The following is a 22,152-nucleotide window of genomic DNA, read 5'->3' on the forward strand; positions in this document are numbered from 1 at the left end:
CTGGCTATGGAAATGCCATTCAAAAGGAGCTTAAAATTGAAGAACCACGCCCCAAAAACACGGAGCCCGCGAACTCTTGATGCCATAGAAATTGATCCAAAGACAAAAGGGCAAATAATGCTGACAAAAGGAGAGCAAGCCACAGCAGAGCCCGAGTCGAAGTGCAACAGATACTTTTATATATTTAAGATACAACGTAGAGGTTTCATATGTAGATGCAACGATGTGCCATCGATTTTCTATTAGCCACGAGACACTTCAGCTAGAAAACTAAATACGTATACCGACAGAAAATATTGATAAAAACGTAACTGGTGGAAAATGAGGAAAAACGAAAGGAAAACTGACACAAACATAACAAAGAATAAAGGTATAGTACGGCGAAAAGATACCCTCTTCTTTATTGTTGATAAAGGTGATAGACTTGACAGGAAGACAACATATTCCTTACCATTATTTAACAATACATAATGGTCATACATATGTATGTATCTTTATATCTTTCTGGTGTCACAACATTATGTAGTATGCATACATAGGCCATACCCACTGTACCAAGAGTACTTAAGGGACAACACACTGTAACACTTTTTTGCAGTGTTTATGTAATCATAAATATCTTGAGTGCGACGTAAATACGATCGCACAAATATGCCTCGCGGACAAGAGTGCAAGGTCGGCCTCTTTCACGTAACCGACGGCACCCAAACATGATCCGTTTGAATGTGCATGCATGCCCCTCGCGACCCCCGCTATCAGCAGCGCTGGGCAAATACATATACAAACACACATATATGAATATTAAATACGTAAATGCCGGAGTTCCTGGCAGCGCAGCTACGCTGCCCTAAGCTAAGTAGAACTGAAGAAATATACTCGAATTCATTGAATAAAGCCAACTCAAGAAAGACGGAAGTCTTTACATCTACAAATAAAATAAAACTTGTCTACAATTAAGTAGTAACACATGCAATATTTTTTTACCTATGTGAGATCATAGAGATTTAAGCACACTGATTTCAATATTTATATTTTTATTTTGTTCCACACGATTCCAATACACCCAAAAGCTCTTATCCAATACCGGGTAAAAAAAAACAACCACATTATGAATAAAACATAAACTCGTAACTTGTCAAAGGCATCGGAAAGAACATAATAAATTGTGTCCATGAGACAGAGAATAAAACAGAGAACGGAACGGGGTAGAGAGAGCTCCTCATACTCATACTATCAAAGCCACTGTCACTGAACCACCCACACACACCACCCAGCAATGTCAGGCCATGGCTATGGCTGGGCGGGCCGAAAACTCACCTGTTAGGGCTGCCAAATTTAGCATAAATCCAATTAGCCGCATCGCGTTTTCCACTTTTAACGATTGTTATTAATAATATTAATAATAATTCCACTCGTAATGCTCGCGACTGGATGAATTATCTCATTTATTTAATACAAAAGTTGCGCCGCGAGAGCTTCACTTCAATTGTTTTGACTTAGTTTTTCAATTTGTGTTGTTTTGCTTTGCCCCTTTTTTGGACACGATACGACACCGATCCGCCGGATCCGAGCGAAATCTCACGGAAATCTCACGACCAGCTTAGCCGGAGAGAGAGCGAGAGAGCCACCGGGGAGAGAGACACCGGGGAGAGAGACGAAGTGAACGAACCAACAACGAACGGTATCTAATCAGAATTGGGGCTTGCATGGTAAAACTATACAAGGTAAATAAGTCCGAGCAGCGAGAGCTCCCAACATTTGTTGCTTCAACATCGCTGTTCGAAAATGAGGGGCATTGTTGTATCGCATATGAGAAATAAAATACAAATACACGGCTTAAATGCTGATTTTTTCTTCAATTTTTTGCATCCTGCTGTTGAAATATTTTGATGGCTAAATACCGTTTAAAAGCGTAAAAATACCGATAAGTGTGTAGCAACATTTGTTGCTACAACACTGCAGTTCGAGAATGAGGGGCATGGACTTATGGTCATTGCCCCTCCTTTTGTATAAAATAATAACAGCAGCTATAAAAGTGCACCACAAGCTTTTTGAATCATAAATCTCGGAATGTATAGCTGGTTCTGCTAGAAAACTGCTTACCAAACTTGGTACATATCTTGAAATTCTGAACGGTATACCAGTATAAAGTGCTATAAAGCTGCAACCTCAAACTTGGGACGACGACACCTGGTGCTGTGGAGCAGAGCTAGAAAAGCCAATCCATAGCTCGACAGCATGAAATTGTCAAATTGTTGTCTGACACGAGCTGGGTGGCTTGACAGTGAATGTTGCGAGTTTACGCCTAAAAATACCGAGTTACCTGTGTAATCGGTCAGGCTCTTTGACCTTTTAAACTTGAATCTTATTTTGTAGCCAATCCAATAAAGAAAAATCATGATAACTATCCAATCTTGTGCAGTATTTAATGAGGATTCGAGTAAAATTATAGTTTTAAAGCTTAGAGTCCTAACTAGTTGGTAACATTAAGCAGAAGATCAAAATCGAAAAAAATTATTTTAGATTTACGGTATATTTTGAAAATAAGGTTTATTTTTAGGTATATATTTGAGGGACGTCGGTATATTTTATCGATAATTCAACGGTCACACTTTATGTTTTGTTTTGGTTCGCAAAATCGCAAAAAATGCCGGGAAAAAGGTAAATTGTATTCACTAACATACATAATTATGCATTATAACCATTCTCCAATGCATTTCAGAGCTCGACGCCAGCTGATTAAGAAAAAACAAAGGCAAAGAAGACGACAGAAGCATGCCAAAGAACGCGACAGGCTGGAGCAAGAAGCAGAAGCCAAGAGACTGGAAGACCCCGTCTTGCAGAAATGGCTCCAAAAACAGTCGGAGCTGGAGGATTTCCAGCGATTGGCTGCCGAACGCCAACAGCAAGAAGAGGAGGAGGCCTGGCTACGACGCGAAGCCCTCGCTCAGCGCCAATTTAGTTTGGATGCGGCCAAACGTCGCCAGGAGGAGGCAGAAATGGAACATTTGAGGGATGAAGAGGCAGCGGCGTTCGCCAAACGAGAAGGGGAGCAGAAAAATCGGCGTATTGAGCGGCAAAAGTTTGCCGAAAAAGCTGCCTGCGAGTTTGAAGCGATGATGAAGAGCATGGACGAGTACCTGAACAACGCAAAGCAGGAAAAGCCACCGAATCATCTGCTGCGTATGGTGGAAACACACCCCGAAGAGCGTCCCTGCGAGTTCTTCACTCGCACAAACTCCTGCCGCTACGGACACAGCTGCACCTTCAACCACAGGCGTCCCATGCTGGGAAGGATCCTCTTGATCCGCCACTTCTTCAACCACTCGCTGCTGCAGCACAAGAAGGTGCACAAGGAATATGCGAGTGGCGATGAAGGGTTGGAGCAGACGGAGCACGATCTGCGCAGCGACTACGACGAGTTCTTCAGCGATGCGGTCACAGAGCTGGAGAAATTCGGGAAAATTGTCAATTTTCGTGCTTTGAGGAATACGCTGGAGCATCTTAGTGGTCATGTTTTTGTGGAATACGCGAATGAAAAGTTTGTCTTGGCTTTGCACCCAAGTAAAGAGTTTCTTTATTAATTTCACCTTTCTCTTCAGATGTGCCCTACGTGCTTTTATCAATCTGCAAGGTCGCTACTACGCCTCCAGGCGCCTCAACGTGGAGTTTTCCAATCTTCACACCTGGCGTGGCGCGGTCTGCGGTACGTGAACTGCATGCCAAGAGCCGTATCCTTTGACAAAACCAACCAAAACCATTTTAAAACGCTCGCATCTTATTTATTATACCATTTTTTATTCAAATCTATTGATTCTTAAAGGTTTGTCCTTAACACGCAAATGTCCCAAAGGTAATAGCTGCGGCTATCTGCATTTGTTTCGCAATCCGAACAATTTGTTCAACAAGGACTTGGAGCACACGACTACACCAAGAAGTGCCCGCAATTCAGGAAAGTCTCCCCTGCCCAAGACACCAAGGTAATGTTATTTATGGTGCTTCCATTTTCTAATTCTTGATTATAAATTCTATTGGAGCAGCTGGAATGACGGTGACGATGACCGCGGCAGGAACTGGCGCTGGTCGGAGAGTCCAGAACTGGAACTGGAGAACTCCAAGGCTTTGGGCAATCATATTCAAAAGTCAAGGAGAGGAGAGCACGATCTCAAGAGTCCCCGCCACACTGAGCATCATTCCAGATCAAGAAACGGCAGTGATCGCAGGTCAGATTGGAGTTCAACCAGATCTAATCGTGATTACTCTTCGAGAAGAGATCTTAGATCAAATGATGACTGCCACTCCTCCAGATCTAATCGTGATAGTAGTCCAAGTCCTAGATTATCGACTAGATCCCACCAGGAATTAAATTCTCGCTCCAGATCCCCTCGGCACCACCAAAGACATAGAAAATAAAAGGCAAAGTATTCGTTTAAATTTGTGTTATGGGATCTTTACAAAATTTTATTCAATCTCTTTGTGGGTGGAGGAGGAATTATGAGTGTTTCAAACAAGAATACTAAAGAGATTTTCAATTTGTTGCAAAGTCCGATCAAAGTTCCAGTATAGTATAAATATTTCTTCTCCTTTTTCGTGTGTGCTTAGTGGTCGGAAAACGACTCAATTGTTAGTCACGGAGTGGTGTTCTACGTGTAAAATTGGCAGTTTCGGAACGAGAGTTAGTGAAATACAATATAGCCGGGTGGAAAGGGAATACGAGTGAGTGCTGGGGGGGTGAGAGAAGTATGCATGTAGGTGGTAAGATCGGAAATTATAAATTCTAAAGTCTATTTGTCTTGCTTTCTTCCGTTTTCGTCGTACACATACAAACAAAAATTATACAAAAACTCGTTTAAGGAATATTATAATAAGTAGCTTTAAAATTAGGCAAACAACACGACCTTCTTATAGACGAATGCCAGGATTTGTGGCAGCCACATAGCGCAGCAGCTCCTCGTTGTCCTCACAGATGACGGGCTTCTCGTGGTAGCAGGCAACATCGTGCCATGCAATGCCATCGTTGTACACGTTGTTCAGCACGGACAGACACTGCTCCTTGGTCTGGTTGATGTCGTACTCGGCATTGTCGGGCTGTGGACGCTTCTTGTGGCCGGTCTGCGACCAGGGATTGTAGCCCCATCCCTGTGGAATGCGGTTGGTGGCCTGGATCTTCTCGCGAGTTGCGGACCAGAACCATCCATACACGCTCTTGGGCTCCAGATCGGGACGGTTCTCGCAGCCAGCAAAGTCACAAATGCGGCCTGCTGTCCAGATGTATGGGACATCGTTCTGCTGGATCACACGGAAGATCAGATTGTTTTTCTCTTGGGTCTCCAAAGCCACCAGGTCCATGCAGTATTCGCGGCACAGGTTACGGCCATCCAGCCAGTCGACCTTCTTGTTGGCCAAAGCGGGCACGTGGGTGGTTAGGAACATGTTTTTGCCGCGGTAGGAGAACTCCTTGGGGCCTGCAACAAAAGATAGAAAGAGTGTGATTAGCCTGGGTATGGCTCAAGACCGGTTATCATTGTCCCGAGTTCAAATTCAATTTTCAATTTCAATGCGAATCCCAATGCAGCGGGGACCTGTACCTCCGCATGCACCTCCGCTGCCTCATCCATTGGGGAAAACGCAAAAAAAAAAACCCCACGGGCCTTACACAACTTCCCCACTCGAAGCCTCGCGGGGTTACGCAATCTTCGCAATTTATGCAGCATGCTTCTTTTTTTGCGCTGCCACTGATGCTGCTGCTGCCACATTGAGAGCTGGAGCTACTGTCTGCCTCTGTTTTGTGCCTCGCAAAAGGTTTTTTTTTGTTTTGGTGTGCCTTTGTTTGTCTACGGGGCAACAATGGGAGACGAGGCGAGGCGAGGCCCCCGCGCTTCCTAAAAGCGGCGTTTCAGCGGTGTTGGTACGGTGGCACATCTGTGAGGTGAGGCCATTGTGCCACCAGTCGTCAATTCCTCCTTCTACTTCTGCTGCTCTTTCTCGAACTTGTTTCACTTCGCTGCCTCCGTTTGGCTACACCTCTTGCACCTCTTCGCCAGCTTCCATTTGATTAGCTGTATGTGCGATATGCCACGCCCCAGGTCCCCTCCTCTCTAGCCCATAGCCTGTTTCCCCTGCTGTGTTGGCACGCGTCATTAGCCGCGCTCTTTAAGCCGCTTTTACAGCGGCGCTGTAGCCGTTGCAGCCGTCACTTTTGCAATTTCCAGCCTCTGACTTCACGTCAAATCAGCTTAAGTCTCCGCATAATGGCCTTATTTGCCATTGTTTGCACATTATTATTTATTTAAGCTGCCGCTTCCAATTTCCCCATCAAACAAAAATATCCAGGCTCCTTTGTGATGTGCTGTGGTGAGCCAGCCGGGTCAAGGCAATAAACAAAAAGTACCCAACATTCAATACACTCACTTTCTTTGGCTGTCTATTTTCCCAACTTCACTTGAAAAAACTTGCATAATAATCTGCTACGATACGAGTATTAGTGCCTGCAGCATTTCAGTTTTTGCGATTGGCATCTGTAAATGAGCTGTTAATTTCCACAGAAAACCCCTCTATCTAATACGGCTTAGAAAAACCAAGTGACTGCTCGAATAGAAACACACTCGAAGCCCCTCGTCTGAATCTGACTTAGAAAAAACCAGAAAAAGACCGTTTTCGAATGTTAATGATGAAGCGAATGCATGCCTGGGAGAGTGTGCTATTGTTGTTCGTCTACAAAAGGCAATTAAGTTTTGAATAGTTAATCAGTTGATTTAACTATTTGAGACCTAAAAAACTTGCGCCTGCATAACTGGAAATTTCTAAAAAGATGAAAGATCTAAATCGCAGCAGCAGCAGCAGCAGCAGCGTCGGAGCAAACAGCTTGAACAACGAAACTGGAAATGCAACTTTGTGACGCCCCGAAATTAAGTTGCATGTTTTACTGCTCGACCTGTATATGCATTCATACTAGTACATAAATACATATGAATGTATGTACATACATATTTTCCTGTGTGAATGAGTGTGTATTAGGGTTTGCCTAATTAGCAATAACTGCAAAGTGTTCATTAGTGTACCGGATATTCAGTGATGATGATGCTATTGTTTAAGCGTTTTGCCTGGCAGCCTGGCAGCCTGGCCCCCTGGCACCCTGAACCCTGATGCAATGTTTGCAATCTTAAGCGATGACTGGCAGCACCAATTACGTACAGCTCTTGCACTGGAAGTAATCGTGTCTCGATGCACATATGTGCATATGTTGTTTGCAGCTTAGAAAGGATCTAGTTTTTCTTAGTTCTTGATAGTGTGAATGGTGCCAAATGGAGTAGAAACGATTAGGTATTACCATGGAGTAATAAAATATAACAAGTTCTCTTTCGAAAATATACGCAATTGATGAAGAAATATTCCCCAACTGGTTATGCGTGTAGGACCCGCTCCCGTTGAACTAGAGCTCGCGTCAGACCAGCTCGCACCCAAACAAGCTCTGTGGAATTTTATGAAAAAAGGCAGGCAAAGAAAGTGTGTAGAAACTATTAAACCAAATGTTAACAAAACACGTCAGCGACCTTCAGGCCAGCCCCCGCATCAGTGTGGTGCTGTGGCTACACCCACACGTCGCATTGCCCAACAATTTCAAGTGCAAACTTGGAAAACGATGAGGCGACTGCCAATTGCTTGATATTCTCCACACGTTTACCCACTTTTACTTTTCGCCCAATGCATTTTTGAGTCCCATTTAAAGCTAAACTTTGGATCTATTATGGGATACTTACGGCTGGCGCACTTGGCGGGCACGGGCAGTGAGAGGAAGCGACCCGGCTTGGTCGCTGTGGTTGTTGTGGTGGTTCTGGCCGCATGGCCGCAGGCCGCCACCACGCAGAAAGTCGCTAACGCCAAAGTGACTTTCATCTGCAAAAACCAGAAAGAAGAATGGATGCAAAAAAGCGTGAGTAAAACGTTTGTAAATAAGTCAAAGTTAAATATGGTAAAACGAGCCATTCATTTGTCGGATTTGGCAAGTTTTTCGTACAGTTAAAGATGGAGATACGAGCTACAGCTGCGGATATGTAAATTGTTAACACGTTGTCATTTACATAAATTTGTACACGATTATTGGACGATAAAGATGCCATGCCGCACCGCGCCCTTTTGTTCGCTTCACCAATGCGTGCGTATACGCAATTTTGTATAAATTTTCAACTCGATGGCGAATCAAAGATGTAAGCTGGCGTGTGAGATCGGTTTTTATGTCAAGGATGCGCAACCGGTTGCCCCCGGGGGCACTTGAGAGCGGCCACTGACACACTGCCACACTGACTACCAAGCGCCAATGGCTGCTGCTGGCGTTGGTGGCGACGACACTTGAGACTTTATTATTTTTATTGTGGCGCAGTGGCAACGTGATCAGCATCGAGCATCGAGCATCAAGCGGCCAGCCACAGCGGCATCATCGTCAGCACATCATATTAATTCATAAGTAGCATAAATGCGTTCATCGATGCATGATGTGAATACCCTTTCAGAGCCATAGTCTTATGACACTTGACTTCCAAGACTGGTTCTTCGAACAATGAAAGATCTATGCAAAAGTTTCAGCCCGAAGGTGCTTCCCGCTCTACCAGACAAACACCGTTTCAAAGTATTATTAGCCCGTGCTAAGTAGGGTATACAAACTCATTTAGCATCAGCTTTAGCGGCAGGCAGCCACAGCAAACATGTTGATTACACAAGCTGGGGCTGACCTTAACTGGTTTTATTGACTTTTTATCGCCTGCTTTCCGACGTTGCGTGTCTGCAAGTCCGGCTTCGCTAGAACCTTCCACGCTTTTAGCATTTTAATTAAACACCAAGCAGTTTCCTCCTTCTTATGCTAATGCAATGCCCATTCATCAGAGCTCAATGTCCCCAGGCGAGTTCGAGCTATGAAGTTAATTAAATTCGCTTCGATTTGGTTGCGTATCTCCTATTGATATTTATCGCGTTTATTTGACCGCCTGCTGTCCGTTGATTTGGCAACTATAAATCAATTAATGACTGCGCTTATCAACGGTGGCCAGCGGCTGATTTGGAAATTCGAAGAAATCAATTTCATGCATAATGAAAAGTGGATTTCAACTCATGGCCTGCCTATTATTTCTTTCATTTTTGACAGCGACATTTCCGAACTGAAGAGTTCAAAAATAAAACGCGCCTCGCGCGTCCAACCAGCGGGCAAACAAACGCATTTGGAAATATGCATTTCAATATCTACGCTACGAGTATTATTGTTTCTTTTTTTGGTTTATCGTTATTTTGTTTGTTCATTTGTTGCGTTTTGTAATTTGTCCATCAGCGCCTTGGCACTTGATTGTTTCCCCGTTTCTCCCATTCCTCGTTTCATGCATGTTAATCAATCAGTCGTCGGGGCTGATGATGCATTTAATTATATGGATTGGGCTATTGGGCTCCACAAACAGACCCGTCCGTCAGTCAGTGCCCTTTCAAGCCTGTGGTCGTACATAATCGTGTGTTTCGTTTTTTTAGCCCTTTTCGTCAAGAGGTTGTGGGCTATGAACATTTTCATCTGCAGCTTGCGCAAACTTTTCTTGGAATGCATAATTTTTACTGGTTTGTACTGGGAACTGTTTAAAGTTTGAACAGAAAGATAAATGTAACTATGAAATTCTGGGAATCTTTAGGCTAATTTTTCATTTCAAATAAAATAAATGAAACGTCTGCTGATGAAGATCACACGTTCCTTGTTCTGGGAACAGAAATTATTAGCATTTGAACAAATGACTGAAGCAACGAACTCGTTTTCTGAAGACTCTCCCGTCAAACCAACTTTAGTTCTCATTTATTCTGGTCTTTCAAGTTCTCAGTGGGGTTTCTTTTTTTTTGTTTTTTGTCGGGATGGGTTTCGTCAAGTTTCCATATCCTTGAACAGCTCACAGCACTTCAATTGTTTTTTTTTTAATATTTTATCACACACTTGTCTGGTAGTCCTTCGATTGTTCACACACATACAGTATGCATGTATGTTATATGTATGTATGTATGTATGTAGAGACACTTTATATCCTTGAACGCGGGTCTGGCGCTTACCTTTGCTTGCTTTTCGGGTAACACTTCACACCGCTGTATTGTCCACTCTTTTAAAGGGAGACAACCAGACGAGACCAGACGCAAACGAAAACAAAAGTCAATTGGAAGCAGCAAAGTGTTTTATAGTCGAGATCCCCCTACCAGGTGCGACTTCGTGCAGCTTTGAAAAGCTGCGCTGGTGACGGCGTCTCAGAGTTCGGCTCTCGGCCCCTCAGCTTCGGCAGTAACAGCAGCAGCAGCAGCAGCAGCTTCGTCAAGCTTTATGGCTTAAAGCAACAAAATCTCTACGAGATGAGTTGGCCAGAACATCTTTCAGACGATGGCGACAACTCTTGTCTATAAATATTTATACCCCCGAGACGTTCTTTTTTTTAGCGTTTTTTTCTTATTTATTTACTTTTTATTTAAAGCAAGCTTTTGTCTCAGCCAAAACTGTAGTTTGATCGTTTTTGGTTTAGCTCAACACAGGTATATCCATTAGGTAGTGTTCGTTGTAGTGCCTGGCACTTGATTCGAGCCCGAGTATGTTCCAGCATATTGTTATAGTATTCCCAAATTGATTTATGCAAAACACTTGGCGCACCTTCTGCTCATCCATCGCCCTGCCTGCCTGACTGCCTGCCTCATTTATCAAATTTTGTTGATTTTGGTAGAGTGTTATTGCTAGGCCTTGATCTTGAAAAGCCTTTCGAAATGCCATTAAAGCAGAAAACACTGATGATTTCGCTTCTTTTTCGGCTTCTTTTGGCTTCCGCGCTCAGCCTTTGCGCACGCGCTGAAAGCGGTTCGATTTGGTTGCTTTTTTTCCCTCTACAAAAATTCCAAAAAATTGCGGATTTCTTTAATTGCCATGTGAATGAACTGGCTGTTTTTTTTGTGGGGTAAAAGGATGGTCGCACAGATTGGGTCTCGTAAACGCCCCCGCTTCGATGGGGCCCCTTGGGTGCTTGGTGGTGCCAGCCGGATCTGAGAGTTATTCGGGTTTTGTTCTTAAAAAGTTGTAGAGTTTTATGTGTGTGTTGGCTTTTTATTTTCGCTCATAAATATGCAAATTAATTTCTTGATTATGTAATTTATTATGTGTCTGTGTGTGAGTGAATCCCCTCAGCCCCTACCCCTCTGAAATCATTTGGGATTGATTTGGTTCGCATTTTGTGTCACAAGACGCATCTTGGGGGGGCAATTTCAAGTTGAAAATCCTGTTTAATTGTCATCATCAACTTGACATTTGACGGATTTTGAACCCGTGACTCTTGGACAGCTCAAATGTTTAACCTTACAACCAGCGACGGGGTGACGGGTGACGCTCTTTTGACGTTCGCCTTTCATTTAGGTATTTCTATGCGTTTTGTTACTTTTATTTTTTCTATACGATATTTCTGTTGTCTGCTAATTGACCATGAAGATGTTTCAGTCAAGTTGTTTGGGTGGCACTTTTGTTTGCCATTTAGAGGCGTTTAATAGCGAACTAATTTTGAAAGCGGATTCGAAGTTTGAACAGTCAAAGGGAGGGGCTGCTGACAGCCACACATTCAGACACATGCACAGCAGCTCCAATTCCAGCTGCTCCCTCTCTACGGGGCTCCACCAGCCCTGCCCCTTTGCATATTTTAATTAGCCCTATTAATATATTACTCTTTAAAAGTCCGGCAGTCACCTGCCTTGGGTAGGGGCCATGTGCCATGAATGGTGTTGGCCCAACAGATTAACACCAACATCAAATTAATTACTTTTTTAGCTGTTCGGTGCTAGGTTCACATTGCCAAAAAAAAAACACAACAAAATACACATAATACTTGTGTGATTGGGAAACATTTCAGTTGGTGACTAGCACGAAGGCTGGTCACGTTGATCAAGGATGGAATCATGGGGGAAGTCCAAAGGTATATTAGCAACATAACTTATAGACTTTACTCAGCATGTGATGCATTATTTTACTTGGGTTTTCATTTTTTTAAAGGTGCAAAAAAGTTTCATCTCTCAAAGTTGCATAAGAAGTTTATTAATGACTCTTTTTCCTTTCGGAATCACAGCAGTTTCTTATGGGTGCACGGCTTGACTCTAGATCGTTGTATCAGACATCGATTTTTGCTGGTTTTACTGACTTCTTAATGGTTCTTCCGCTTCCGAAAAATTTGATTCTCCAATTCGAAGAATATCGATACTTTTGCTGATTCATCATCACATTCCGTTTTATATATTTTCCTACATATTTCCTTATTATAAGAATCAAGCCATGAAATTATGCAGTAATATTCGTTGATTCAGAGAATATTCTATATTCGCCATTTAAGTTCCTTTTTAGATGTCATAGATTGCATTTTTTTATACACATTGAAACGTCTTTTGGCCTGACTTGATTGTTCTCTTCTTTCCATAAGAACTTGGTTGAGTCATGATTTCGTAGCAAAAGCCTGGCACTGCAATTAAAGCACCCAATAAAAATGCATCTGATGCATTTTCCAAGAATCATTAGCAGCCATTGTTTCCACTTAATAATTTGAATGCAAATCGACAATGTTCTTGACGCTTCTTGACGCTTGCAACATCCGCACTAGTACACAACTTTTTTTGTTGCCTTCCCCATGTTGCATCCGTTGAATGTTTTTCTTTCCCATTTTTTTTTTGTCAGTTATTGTACATTTTCGACCTTGAATCTGGTTTTTGAATTCGGGTTTTTGTGTGTGTCTTTACAGATGCATGCACTTCCTGCGGCTCTGCCAGCCATCGATTGACCTTGTGAAGTTCAAACGAGAAGGGACGTGTGAGACGCTTCTTACGCGTCACAACTTTTATACCCGGCACTCAGTACTACAGCTGCACTTTAGCGGTTATTTGTCAAATTTTACATTTTTTCTTCATCTGTCATCTACATCAACAACACTACTCACGCCAACACGCTCCTTTAGCTCGCCACCCTCCCCTAGAAACACACACTGCAGAGTCGTGGCAGAGTCAGCGGCAGAGGCAGCGGCAGCGGCAGAGGCAGCGGCAGAGGCAGAGGCAGTGACGTGTCAGGGGCCAGGCCATAAACAGCGCGAAGCAGAGTGTGAATGCAGCGGGACGGGGTGGGTTTGGCTACTGCAAATTAATTTCTTCATTGTGGCTATAATAATGATCCAATCGGATCTCAATTTGGTGATCTGATAGATAAGGTCATTCCCTACGGAATGGCGTTTTTAGTTTTCTGCTATCTTCAAAATTGTAGACTTGGGAGGTTTTCGCCCTTTTGCGGAGGCGGAAGGGGGCGTGGCTCATTTTTGAAATACACTTGTAACAGTGTGAGCACACAGAAGTATGGATGCAAAATTTGGTGGCTCTAGCTTTTATGGTCTCTGAGATCCAGGCGCTCAACAAGACGGACGGACAGACGGACAGACGGACAGACAGACAGACAGACATAGACTCGGCTATTGATGCTGATCAAGAATATATATACTTTATGGGGTCGGAAACGTTTCCTTCTGTGCGTTACATACAACCGTTATGTGCACAAATACAATATACCCTATTTACTCTTCGAGTACCGGGTATAAAAACGAGAACTGAAAAGCGTCACTTGCTCTTCATCAGAGCTACAGGTACGTGGAACGGAAGAAGCTGTGCGATACATTCTGGGTAGTTCGGTTTAGTCATCGCGGGAGGGGATCTCTTCTGTAAAACGTTACTAAAACGCATTGTGAGATAGTCATTCAAAAAAAAACAAATTGATTGACAGTTTTATGCGATGCACGACCTTCGCCGACACAAAACCTTTTGCAACTACAATAGGCATGCGAATGGCTTGTATCTCTATGGATCCACGCAGATGTGGCCCGCACCGCATTTCCATAATCCAAAGCAAAACATCAAGAGGCTGTTCGAAAGCAAACAAACAAAAACCTCTACAAATTTAAACAAGATCAGTTCGCCCTGAGCGCGGAAGCACCCGTCGACACCGACACCAGAAACAGCAGCAGCAGCAGCAGCAGCATCAGCATCAGCAGCAGAAGTATCTACAGATCTGAAGCAGATTCATCGAGGCTTCCGCTTCAATGCGATGCGTTGCGTTTTCAGCAAAAATAAAGAAAAGAAAAGAAACAAATACATAATACACACATCACACAATCAAGATGCAAATTGTCGAAATCAACAATACCACAAATAGCAACAAAAATAATCAATCTATTTAAACAAACGAATCCGAGCCAAAGAATAGCCTGAAGCTGACCTTAGCTCGAATTATGGGATTTGATTGGATTGGATTGGATTGGACTCGACTTGAATCTGCTGTTCAATTTTGAATTGAACTTTAGTTCACTTTTCGTTTTAATGCTTGCGGTTTTTTTGGTTTGGTTAGATAGCATTGATTGGCCGTATAGAATTTCTATCATTAACATTGAATGGGTCAGCACTGCGGACTTCAACTCATCTGGGGAATGCGTGAAGGCTGTCCGGGCCCGTGCGTAATTGCAACTTGTTTTACGGCCAAGAAGCTCTGCCATGTAGCCAACAAAAAAATCGACAAGAAAAACATTAAATGAGAAAGAAAGGATAGAAGTCGAAGACTTAGACACTCTTGCAGATGTTGCTGGAGATGTTTAGGATATAGGATACAGAATACAAAACGCATTCCGATGGCATTCCTTTATTATAAAACAGTGGTCCATAGAGTAGTAAAAATAATAATAATTACTTTATATGACTTCGAACACCGACATCTCCGCTCATAATACCCCTTTTAAGGGTATTTAAAAATGCTTTTTAAATGCTTTTGCCTGATCATCAGATGGGAAATGTTGCCAAATTTGACCCCAAGAGGCCGGCCGTCGCTTGTTCATTTACACATTAGTTGAGATTTAAATGCAACAACAAAACAGCAGCAGCAGAAGCAGCAGCGGCAACAAAACAAAAGTTGTTTGTCTCTTTGTGTGTGTGTGCGCTGTGCGTTGGTTGTCGCTTGTTTGTTGTTCAAGTGTTGGCGCTTTTGGCTTTTGTCGCACCACACGAAAAGTGATTGGCAACAAATTAATCAAGACCTTGCCGGGTCTCGCTCAAGCATCAGCAGCAGCAGCAGACCCATCCGTAGCTCCCAGTCGGAGAATAATCATGAAACCTTTTATTCAGGCGCTAGGTGTGAAGCCAAGAAGAAGAATCTCAGCCCACCAAAAAGAGTATCTCCCAGAGATTACGCAACGAGCGAATGGATCGTAAAATCAAAAATACTAAAAACAAAAAAAAGAAATATCAAAATGATTGATGTCTGCAATTTGGCGCATCTGTGCAAAATAAGAAGACGAGAAACGGACCGACTGTTCGTTGTGACACAAAAGAATTAAGTGCCCGGGCACATTTTAAATTCGTCACGGAAAACGTGACAAAAATTTTCCATATGCGAAAAGCTGAAACAACATCCACGGCCCAACAGATGATTGCGAAAATGCACAGTACAACAAACTTTGACACACATTTGGCATACACCAAAAGAGATACAGATACAGCTAGAAGAATCTTTGTATCTGAAAGCTGTTTATGAATGAGTCGGATCTTCGCCCCCAACCCATCCCATCCGATACCATCCCCTCCACATCTGGCTGTGGCCATATTAAATGCTGCCAAACACAATGCAACATAAAGAAACAACCGGGGGGCTAATTGCACAAGACTTGGGCCCTGAGCAAAGTGCCTTGTATTAGTTCATTTAGAATCGCCATTTGTCTAATCAGCGCCATAAATCCGACAAATTATATAAACATCTCCAGCAACTCCACGGGAAAAAGTAGGTGTGTGCGGAACCCAACTGTGGGACTGTGGCTCCCAAGCAGCCAGACGACCAGACAACAAGACAACAAGACACCCAGACAGTCAGATTCAGTCAGTCAGGGGCAGATGCGGATGTGGCAACGTTGAGATAGCCATACCATAGAATGCGCCACCCAATCCGAGTCCAGAGAGTCTCCGTGAATATGCAATAGCTCAACTTTGCATAATTTGTGAGTGTTTTACATTCAGTATTATATGTGTATAAATATATTTTTGTAATTTTTACATCATCATCATACCATCCGACAGCGGGCGGCGTTCAGCATTGTCGTCGTGGAGGAAGTTGCATATTTATAAGGCGAGAAATTAGTGTTTGTTGTATTCAGCGCTGGGGTGTCATGCTTATGAAATCAATTGAACATATGTTTCGGCCAGCGCACGGCAGTGTACATATGTGCATGTACACTCGTATAGTCATAAATCAGAAGCGCTTAGTCAGACAATTTTCTACGGCACACCACAGATGAGAACCGCCACCAGACAAAAGACTTGGGCAACAAACGCGAACTTCTCTCACTCTTTTGTCTGGTGGAGGTACAAGTACTGCTGCAGGTCGTTAATTGAAATTGGATAGATGTTGGAGACTTTAGAGATGTTGGACCACAAGCTCCAAATTGAGGTTGGTCTTTAGCGCCATTGTGATGTATCTAAATGGTGGACATAAATGATCTGAATCTCTTCGCTTCTTCTAGTGTTTGAATTGCTTTAGAATTAGCTAACTTCTTTCTGCTTCTCTCTTTGAATAGCTTTACAATTTCTTAACTAGTTCAACGCTATTATGAGTATATTCTGGTGTATTATACTTTACCAGGTCGTTTCCTTTCCTGCTGAAAATAGATGACCCTTAAAACCTATTGCCAACTCTTCTCGATGATAAATTCCTGCCTCTAGGTGTACCCCCCAAACAAACACTCAATATTGATGATCATTTTTGCTGTCTGGTCAGTTGCAACTTGGGTTGCTGCAACGCACTTGTTGCACAGCCAACATCACTCAGTCTTACTCCACCCAACCTCTACCTGTACCTCTACCTCTGCTCCACCTAACCCCACAACATCCGCGGCTGTCCGCTCAACCCATAAGCAACTTGCGTTGTGTAAAGTTCATGGGTCGCCGGGTATTTTGTAGCTGATGTTGCTCATGTGTCTGCCGCTGTGCCTGCTACTTCTGATGTGTTTTTGGGGCCTGCTCTGGGGGCTGCAGTTCGCTTAAAAGTTTCAGGGTTGGCTGGTTTTTCATTTCTATTGGCCACAACTGCGTCACACGACCTCATGTGTCAGCAGAATTAGAAGCAACATCTACAACATTGGACCGCAGAGAGGATCGCAGCCGTTTGTCAGATCTTGTCACATGTCTGCCTCATAGCAAACCCCCCAAACGCCTTTGGCAGATGCGTGCCAAGTAAAGTCAAATTGTTATTACAATTTTGTTGTTACAAAAAAAGAAACACAAACAAAAAATTGAACACGCAGCAGACCTGTCCAACTTGTTGTTAGGTCTGCGGTCAAACAAGTGCACTTTAGAAATTGTTCATAAATCATAAGCCCCAACTCGAGAGAGACGAGCAACGAGCCAGTTTCAAATGTAAAACGTTCAAGAAGTGCTAAGTGCATTCCGCACAGTCATTAACAATATTTTTATTGTTTACAATAATGTACTACACACTACACGCAGAGAAAAAATACAACAACAATTGATGGTTGTTTGCTGAAATAATTTACTGCAAGTTCTGCACCCTCGCAAATATAATTGGTGAAGCATATTCCGTGCGTTTTTCCAGTCACATTATTTAAGAATGAAATTCTTAGTACCCATGGCATATCTACTTGAAGTGGATCATCATTTTTACCTGTGTAGTCATGCAATGAGCAGATAATGGACATAGCACACACAGACTTCATGTGTGGCTTTTGATCTGACCGATTTTGACTTCAGTTCAAGGACAGCTTTAACCTAACCCCCAAACAGCACACAAATCTCTCTTTTTGGCTAGATTTATGAGACAGGCGAAAGGCTTCTAGTTCTTCAAGAACGTCTTCTTTGGCTGGATATACTCGCAGTTATTAATTAATCCATGGAGACGCGACTCGTGCCAAGCGGCGAGGCTACCATATTGAGACACAATCTCGCATCTCGGACCGCACTGCTCTCGACAGTTTAGCGGCTCCGACCGACACAGCCAACAATGTTGTGTATGGGATGTAGATGATGATACCAGTTTGCCTCAACCTTGAGCAGAGCGACAACAACATTTGCGTACACGTCGTACCCAGTGCGAGGTACGAGATTTACCAGTACCCTGAAGAGCACTTCTTGAACTCGTCGCTGGTAACTTTGTTGTTGCTGTCGCCACGATAACGCGGATGCGAAAAAAAGTGAATGTATAAGCCACTCGATGACGTTGCCCGAGAAGCAAAGAAGAGGCTGCTGCCGCCGCCTGCGGTACGTGACAGAACCATTAACTTAACCAGCTTGTGACTTGTTCCGCTCTGAACCTAAATAATATTTTTGGAGCTCTGCCATCAAGTGGGGCTCTCGCGGAGAAGTGGTGGAGATGATACGGTGTGCGGAAAACATTGAATTGGATTGTTATTGGCAACAGTTTCAAGATGAATCACATTATATCGTTCATTGATGAGTAAGCAGTGTGGAAATGTTGATCCTGACATTAAAGAGAAGCAACAATTTTTCATAAAGTTGATTTGAAGTGAAAGGAATGCGTGTGGAGAGGACATAAATACATAATGGAACGGCAATGAAGGGCAAAGACTAGCCAATAGCTTGGTCATCTCAGAATAAATCAATCAATGTTAGTATTTCACTTCATTCAGCTTATACTTTGTAAAATGTTCCACCACCTTCCAAATACATATATTAATATTTCAGTCCACTCAACTTTCTGTAAAAGGAAAGTAATGATATTCTTAGCATTTCCAAATGGTCGTTAATTTATTGTCTTATATCCCTCCATAGTTCAATGTACTTTTTATGTCCATATGATATCTGCCACATTCCATCATTTAATCTGTTCCATATTTCAGTGTTATTTCCATCACGTGTAAACCTTCAAAACAGGTTGGAAACTCGAAACCATCTCAATGAGATAATATTTCAAACACCTACTCGTAACATAAGTAAATCAAATAAACATATCTCAGGCGATATTTCATTAATATTTATAATACCCACGAAATAAATAATGTAATCAAATGCAAAGTCAAAATAAAGCAACGCTTTGAGAACAGCCGCAATAAAACAATGAAAAATGAATGACATTTAAGAAATATGTATTTGTGGTTAAATATAATATGCATGAAAAATATATTTATAATTATAAAACTGTGAAAATCACTGAATATTTTCATAAATCTTATTTTAATATGCTTCTGGAAGAAGCTTAAATAATGAATGCTTAAATTGTGCATTAAATTTGCATGTGGCTTGGATGTTTTCTTACTTATTCTATCCGTTGCAAATTACTAAGCCCTCTCTCACGCACGATCTTGAAAACCTTAAGAGCGCAACGAATCCACTTCCCACATAGGCAAGGCATCTCAAAGTCTTTGACTATTTGAAAAATCCCAAAAAAATAGCTAATGGAACCATTTATCATGTATGCCGCCTGACCTTAGCACATACTGGGGGATTGGTGGTCTACGCTTCAGTTTTCAATTTTGTTTAATTAAATTTAAGATGCGTTAAATATTTGCAGTTGTAAATTAGTATGACCTCTCTTGCCGCTTGATTAAATATTCATTTTACTTGTTACTCAAAAGTGTGAAGATACGTACTCGCATGCATATATGGGTGTGATTGATTAAGAGATTGCTCAAAATAGTTGGAGGACCAAAATAGTAAGAGGAATTACCAATTGTGAGAGAAATTGAAGGACTAATCAACTTGAATTCTTATGCTAAGTATTAATAGCTATATCAAAGTTCCTATATTCAATAGAATATGTTCATTAAAACCCGTAGTTTTTGAGTATTACAGTAATATGTTCCTAAATTTAAATTTAAAATAAAAGCTTATACTTTCAGTTGAGAGCTTTCGGCGTAGCAAAGACACAAACCCACCCAAAGCTGCACCATCACTATCGTTATCCCGCTCTAGCGCACCGCTCTACATATATTTACCATGTGTACAACAATATGGTCATCTCACTCACTGTGGCGACAAAAATGTCTGAAAATTGCTTGCTGAAACCGCTGCGCGCCTGTTAAATGACGCGCGATACAACAAATCGCACTACACAAATTTGAGGCGGAAAAAGTCGCAGCCGTCGAACAAATCGTGTGTGTTTGCCAGTGTGCACTAGTGTGTGTTTGTGTGGTGCAAGAACTGTGTGAGAATTTTTGCTGCTTGCCGCATTTTTCTAACGCCAAACACTTACGTGCCTCTGCCCCAAAAGACTGCTCACCTGTTGAGCAAATTGTGGGGTAGGCAGCACAGCAAAACACAGGCCCGGCCGCCCACTCCCAAGCACCGGGGAAAACTCAATCAGACACCAATCAGGCCCAATTACAATTGTGATTTCCAATAGGCTCGGGACCTATCATCGAATGCAATGGCCAAAAACAATGGCCAATGCGACATGATATTCGAACTCCACCCACATAATTGGGGGGCCATTGAAAGGAAAGGACCATACATTGTATACACATTTATTTGTATAGGCGGCTGGTTGCAACATAAACCTGTTCCTTCGCCCTGTGCATGTTCTTGCAGCGCCAACTTGATCGCTTCGTTTGCAGTTCAAGAACGGTTTCCTCCCCCCTCTCTTCCATTTGTTTAATATAACTTATTGGTCCCTGTCCCGTAGTGTTGGGCCACTTTGGCCAGTAATGGTTTTATCCCTCTTTAAAGCATTTCTGGTTGGTCTGCCCGTCGCACCAGTCACAGTAAACAGCTGACGCCAGCCTTGACGCGCTATCATTTAAAAGCAAGAGGGAAGAGAAATAGTTCGGTCTCCCGACAAAGAGATTACCTGGTGGTCACGGCACACGGTGTAATTAGCTATTATTAGGATAGAGTTGGATATATTAAAGTTCGAAAAAAGTAAAGAGTCTTCTCTTCTACATTCTAGCTGTTATCAAAATTAAAAGTATGAATGGAATATAAATGGAGGGTCATGGAGGGTGTCATGACGCCGCATATATACCAGCCAACGCATACACCCTTGTCCTATTAAATTACCCAGTATAACAATCGCAGCTGTGACGGCAGCCAATAAGAGCCGCCATCCAACTATGTGAGGGCAACCACCATCTGCATGTCGCTGTGCGCCTGGTATTCGGTTTGTGCCATTCGACCAACACAAATTTTTCGAACTCCCGCATGCAGGCACTGGTCGACCAATAAACTGTATAAACCCACCAACCGAAGCGGCGACGAATAAAAGAAGCAGAAGCAGAAACCCGGCACAACGCCCGCATCCATCCGCATCGCATCCCATTTGGAAACGTCACGTACGGGCTTGAATTTTCAGACTGCCACAGTGTGTGTGAGTTTGTTCAGCTGTGTGCTTGTTGTGTATCTGTGAGTTTGGTGTTTTCGTTTTCATCTGGATTCGATAGAGCACGCATCGTCCGTCTGCTGGTTTCTGTTGGCCTGGCTGAAATATCGGTAGTTTTGCTGGCCGCGTGACATCGCCATTGATTGGAATCGGTATCGATAAAGTACATGATGTTGCACTCCTCGATCATCATTTTTGGCCATTTGAATGTAAAACTGATAGTGCTATGCACCTGTTATTGCAAAATTTATGGTGGAAAATCCATTGGAAACTCTGTTTTTAAGGCATTTTCTTAACAAACAGAAGCACGAGATTGAATAAAAAGGAAGGCATTGTGACAGCACTTTGTATTACGTGTGATGATCGTAAGATTTTTCGTTATTAATGCAATTTGGTAAACTGTTGCAATGTCGAATGTTGTAATAATTGTGATTATTTTGATATTCTCCGTATATGTAGCTACACTTTCTTTACACCACTAAATGGTATCTTGGAAACCCAATGTGTGTGTCTTTATCGTTGATTCACTTAGAATCAACTTCATTTGTTTCATCCGCATTTTTAGTTAATTTCAAGGGAAATTACAGATTCATAACAGATAATATAATTACGAGAAATGGTTAATTTCTCTTATACATTTATTCATACATATGTATGTACATGCATAACTACATGTGTAATTTGCTGTAAGCTATGTATGTCTGCGACTTCTATGCATTATTATACTCAATCTATTCAGATTCAAAAATTTATGAGCATGTATG

The 22,152-nt window shown here is 42.4% G+C and overlaps 3 protein-coding genes across 4 annotated transcripts in view; 1 reads left to right on the plus strand and 2 right to left on the minus strand.

Annotated features, from left to right (window-relative positions):
• The window catches only part of LOC117901277 (hemicentin-1), a 69,418-nt gene extending 67,738 nt beyond the window's left edge, over window positions 1–1,680 (minus strand). The window contains 1 exon segment of the mRNA XM_034811971.1: window positions 1,318–1,680. Within this exon segment, the coding sequence (XP_034667862.1) occupies window positions 1,318–1,360 (43 nt within the window). The 5' untranslated portion in view covers window positions 1,361–1,680.
• A 925-nt stretch (window positions 1,681–2,605) lies between these two features.
• Window positions 2,606–4,434, plus strand: LOC117900932 (U2 small nuclear ribonucleoprotein auxiliary factor 35 kDa subunit-related protein 2). Of its 2 annotated transcripts, XM_034811496.1 has the most exons (5): window positions 2,606–2,661; window positions 2,723–3,541; window positions 3,603–3,706; window positions 3,824–3,980; window positions 4,041–4,434. In XM_034811496.1, exons 1-5 carry the CDS (start codon window positions 2,648–2,650, stop codon window positions 4,411–4,413), a joined length of 1,467 nt encoding a protein of 488 aa, XP_034667387.1. In that variant the 5' UTR covers window positions 2,606–2,647; the 3' UTR covers window positions 4,414–4,434. The 2 variants fall into 2 exon arrangements, with proteins under 2 accessions (XP_034667387.1, XP_034667388.1); XM_034811497.1 differs by lacking the exon at window positions 4,041–4,434 and having other exon boundaries at window positions 3,603–3,731; window positions 3,854–3,980.
• LOC117900933 lies at window positions 4,429–10,184 on the minus strand. Its single transcript, XM_034811499.1, has 3 exons — window positions 10,072–10,184; window positions 7,761–7,896; window positions 4,429–5,465 (listed from the first exon to the last, which is right to left on the minus strand). Exons 2-3 carry the CDS (start codon window positions 7,894–7,896, stop codon window positions 4,903–4,905), a joined length of 699 nt encoding a protein of 232 aa, XP_034667390.1. The 5' UTR covers window positions 10,072–10,184; the 3' UTR covers window positions 4,429–4,902.
• Between the last annotated feature and the right edge of the window lie 11,968 nt (window positions 10,185–22,152).

Source organism: Drosophila subobscura, chromosome U (genome assembly GCF_008121235.1).
Source record: "Drosophila subobscura isolate 14011-0131.10 chromosome U, UCBerk_Dsub_1.0, whole genome shotgun sequence".
NCBI classification, from domain to species: Eukaryota; Metazoa; Arthropoda; class Insecta; order Diptera; family Drosophilidae; genus Drosophila; species Drosophila subobscura.